Source organism: Chanos chanos, chromosome 10 (assembly GCF_902362185.1).
Source record: "Chanos chanos chromosome 10, fChaCha1.1, whole genome shotgun sequence".
In the NCBI taxonomy this organism is placed as follows: Eukaryota; Metazoa; Chordata; class Actinopteri; order Gonorynchiformes; family Chanidae; genus Chanos; species Chanos chanos.
Genome location: NC_044504.1, coordinates 21,695,841 through 21,700,840, shown reverse-complemented (window position 1 = coordinate 21,700,840; position 5,000 = coordinate 21,695,841). Strand labels below are relative to the sequence as shown.

At 39.4% G+C, this 5,000-nt stretch overlaps 1 protein-coding gene across 12 annotated transcripts in view; it reads right to left on the bottom strand.

Moving 5' to 3' along the window:
• The window catches only part of slc8a1b (solute carrier family 8 member 1b), a 59,531-nt gene that overhangs the window by 9,991 nt on the left and 44,540 nt on the right, over positions 1-5,000 (bottom strand). For 2 of the 12 annotated variants that reach the window (XM_030786211.1, XM_030786218.1), the window contains exon 2: positions 2,614-2,726. In XM_030786211.1, the coding sequence (XP_030642071.1) occupies positions 2,614-2,726 (113 nt within the window). Of the gene's footprint in view, positions 1-1,720; positions 1,735-1,977; positions 1,981-2,207; positions 2,228-2,513; positions 2,528-2,581; positions 2,727-2,973; positions 3,093-5,000 lie in introns of all 12 variants that reach the window. The other 10 variants (XM_030786213.1, XM_030786217.1, XM_030786223.1 and 7 more) reach the window with 8 other exon arrangements.

Here is a 5,000-nt window from a genome sequence, read left to right as displayed (position 1 = left end):
CATGTTTTGAGCAGGGAAGAAAAGGGACAAAAACACTCTAAGTGTTACAAAATTAGTAGCATATCCTCTCTCTCTCTCTCTCTCTCTCTCTCTCTTCCTCTGGGATACATGACGATGCATATCAGGTTAGATAGTAAGTTAGTCTCAGTTAAGTGAGAATGTTTTTCTTTTTTTTGTGATGTGCTAATCTTTCATTATTCGAGACATTCCCACTGTGCTCAGTAAACAGTTGTTACACTGAAGCACTAATTTGTCGTTCTGACTCATTCTGAATTAACCTCATTAATCACGTTTGACTTGACCTGAATCTGACCTGCAAATGCACTCTGACTCTGTAAATGCACACATACCGTAGTGGTGAAGTGTGCATGTACAGCACCATCACAGATGGGAAAGGGAGAACAACTGGGCTTCTGTGTGTGTGTATGTGTGTGTGTGAACTCTTCAGAGTGAACAAATGGGTCAAGCTCTGGCAAATAACCTTACTACCTGCTCTCTCTTCTTCTCTCTCTTTCCCTCTCGCGCGCACACACACACACACACACACACACACACACACACACACACACAGATAGATCATTATGGTAATAACAAGATCGGATGTCATCAAACATTTTAAGGATGAATAAAAAAAGAGATGAAAGACAGAGAGGAGAGGAACAGATGAAGCGAGACAGTGAGCTCTGAAAGAGACTGCAACAGGAACGTCAGCTATATTCAATCCCGCAAAAGTGTAGTTTTATGCAGTTCAGGAATGTGTATTCAAGCATGCAAGCATGCGCATGCGTGTGTGTGTGTGTGCGTGTGCATGTGGGTGTGTGCACTGTGATGTGATGTGATGTGATGTTATGTGATGCGATGTGAGAAGACTATTCGTCATGAAAACATACCCGCTGTGTTCTCAATCCAACATACTACATGATTTTCATGGTGTAAATCTTTAGTATTAATGAGCCATTATGTGTATTTTAGTCAATTGTTTAAGTTCTCTCTCGTAATCTCACTGCATGTATGTATGTATAGATAGTATCAGCTATTCATTCATTCATTCATTCACAGCCATTCAGTAGACATTCTCTGTTCTAGTCCCTCAACTTAATGATTATCTGCACACATTACACACACACACGCACACACACACACACACATACACACACACACACACTACACACACACACACACACACACACACACACACACACACACACACAGAGAATGAGAGCAGTTTGCTTCATTTGAGGGAACAAGGGAAGAAGTAGATTAGACATTGATCTTACATTGAGCCTCATACACTTCCGATAACACTCTGCTAACGCGCAACACTGTCCTTCGATTTTTAGCACCCTTTTCTTTTTTTCTTTTTTCTCTCTTTCTTTCTTTCTTTCTTTCTTTCTTTCTTTCTTTCTCTCTCTCTCTCTCTTTCTCTCTCTCTCTTTCTCTCTCTGATCTAGATGTGTGGTATGGGAAGTGTCGGTTATCTACACTGGGAGAAACACTGCAATGTTGATAAGCCGTACAGCAGTGGGATGCATTAGACTACAAAATGAATGAAAGGATTTGTTGGCTGACTGATAGTTAAGGGTTATTAATTAAATTTTCAGAGAGGTTTGTAACTCACCGTCAGAGTTTTCCATAAAAGCTCTTTTACCAGTCAGCTGTGACATAAACAGACTATAGTCACAGCAATGTACATGTGTAGTGTGGGTTTTTGAGCACATACGTATGATTGCATGTCTGTGTGTGCGTGTGCGTGCATGCGTGTGCGTGCGTGCGTGTGTGTGTGTGTGCGTGCGCGCGTGTGTATGTGTGATAAACTCATATGATTATATCTGCATGTATGTACTGTGTGTATGTGTGTCATTTGTAACATATAAAACTGACCTTAATGTAAAAAGACAGAATGAAGTGTTCTGTCAACCCCCCTTGTCTTGCTCAGATTGTCTCTCTATCAGTCTATTGCTGCCCGTCCAACCAGACTGACTGGTCTGTTTTTATATGGTGCTGTGGTTTTTTCTATTGTCTGATTTTAATTGAGTGCATATTTACTGGTACGTTACTCTTTCATTATAACACATCAAACCTTTTGCATAACTTCTTGTCACTTCTGATTAATCAATCAATCACCATGGTGTGTATGTGTGTGCCCTTGCGTGAGTGTATGTGTGTGTGTGACTGTGTGTATTTAATTGACTGGTGTGGAAAAACACGCTTTGTTTCAGTAGAAGAGGAAAATGGCAAATGTTTCTCTTTCTCTCTCTCTCTCTCTCTCTCTCTCTCTCGTTCTCGCTCTCTCTAATTAATTCACTGTCTTCCCCTACTCTTTTTCTGCAGCCAAGCCTAAATTTGGATAAAGAGCTTAAATGTGTGTGTGTGTGTGTGTGTGTGTGTGTGTGCGTGCGTGCGTGTGTGTGTGTGTGTGTGTGTGTGTGTGTGAGAGAGAGAGTGAGAGTTTAGAAAGACCCAGAAGACTAAGGAGTTTTAGCAGATTAGTGGGAAGCCAGGAAACCAGAGACTGGTACAAGAGAGACTACTTCAGCAGAGGAGAGAGAGAGAGTAATAAAAAGGAGCACTACTTAGAAACGGAGAGAGGGAGGGAGAGAGAGAGAGAGAAACCTCTTTGATCTGTCCATCCTCTCCTTCTCCACTGTGGTGTTTGTAGCAGTATGTAGAAACTGCACTGTTTACTGTACTCCTCTCGATCGAGTAACCTGACTGATATCGTCTTCCTGCAGAGACAAGACAACAAGCACAGGAGGTTGGAACCATGCATGATACACACACACTCACAGACAAACACACACCCAGACACACAGACCAGACTCAGGGCCTAGGGTGGTGGCCAGCGGAATCCCATCTCCCATTGCGCACCAACACTGGGAAATGGGGACTTGGGGGTGTGAGTGTATGTATGTGTTCCCTCATTCTCTGTGTCGCCCTCTATTGGTTTGGAGGGCCATTTGTCCCGGCTCTAGCCACGCCTCCCACCTTTCGTCTCATTGGTCTCTAGAAGCTGTGGCTCTCCAATCTCCAGGAAGAAGGTCTTGTTTTTTTCGTACTCCTCGTCATCGATAATCTTTATTTTTATTGTTTTGCTGAAAAAAGAGGAAGAGAGAGAGATAGAGGGCAAGAGAAAGAGAGAGACAGGAGGAAAACAAGTGAGGAAACGATAGATCAGAAGAAAAAAGAAAGAGGAAAATAAAAGCATGCTGGCATGCACAAGCAGATGACAGTGGAAAGGAGAGAGATGGAAGGTAAACTGTGCCTGAGAAAACCTCAGAGAGATTCTATAAACACACACACACACACACACACACACACATATATTAAAATGTGGTGAAAAATGAATGATTGTTATTCAATTTTTCACAACAGGACAAAATTGTTTTGCTGAGCAAGCAGAAAATTCTATAATAAGAGAAGGAGAGAGGTCAAACAAGCAGTCATCCATTCATCCGTTCAGAAGGAATTTAGTGCTGCTGTAAAGGAAGTTAAAATGAGATTTAAAAGCAAAAAAGAAACTGAAATGACAAATTCATGCTCCTTCCATCTCGTGGTTGTCAGAGAAACACAGTGTTTAGCTAGTACACAGCACAGATTGTTTCCAGATCTGGTGAGATGGCACAGTGCTACACACACACACACACACACACACACACACACACACACACACATTCTCAAAAACCCTGGATTTATTTGGTCACTAGGTCAGTTTTGTTCACTTTCTGTGTGTATGTGCTTGCATGTGCATGTGTGTGCACTTCTCTGTGTGTAGTCTCTCATATAACATGCCCAGAATGTTTTCTTTTCTCTCAAGTGTCTTTTTCAGCTGTCATATTTAGTTATACACATACCTATGTTATACATGTACCTATGTTATACATGTACCTATGTTATACACATACCTATGTTATACATGTACCTATGTTATACACGTACCTATGTTATACATGTACCTATGTTATACATGTACCTATGTTATACATGTACCTATGTTATACATGTACCTATGTTATACACATACCTATGTTATACATGTACCTATGTTATACATGTACCTATGTTATACACATACCTATGTTATACACGTACCTATGTTATACACGTACCTATGTTATACATGTACCTATGTTATACATGTACCTATGTTATACACGTACCTATGTTATACATGTACCTATGTTATACACGCACCTATGTTATACACGAACCTATGTTATACATGTACCTATGTTATACACGAACCTATGTTATACACGAACCTATGTTATACATGTACCTATGTTATACATGTACCTATGTTATACACGAACCTATGTTATACATGTACCTATGTTATACATGTACCTATGTTATACACGTACCTATGTTATACACATACCTATGTTATACACGAACCTATGTTATACATGTACCTATGTTATACACGTACCTATGTTATACATGTACCTATGTTATACACGCACCTATGTTATACACGAACCTATGTTATACATGTACCTATGTTATACACGAACCTATGTTATACACGAACCTATGTTATACATGTACCTATGTTATACATGTACCTATGTTATACACGAACCTATGTTATACATGTACCTATGTTATACATGTACCTATGTTATACACGTACCTATGTTATACACATACCTATGTTATACACGAACCTATGTTATACATGTACCTATGTTATACATGTACCTATGTTATACACGTACCTATGTTATACATGTACCTATGTTATACACATACCTATGTTATACACGAACCTATGTTATACATGTACCTATGTTATACACGTACCTATGTTATACATGTACCTATGTTATACATGTACCTATGTTATACACATACCTATGTTATACACGTACCTATGTTATACATGTACCTATGTTATACATGTACCTATGTTATACACATACCTATGTTATACATGTACCTATGTTATACATGTACCTATGTTATACATTTACCTATGTTATACATGTACCTATGTTATA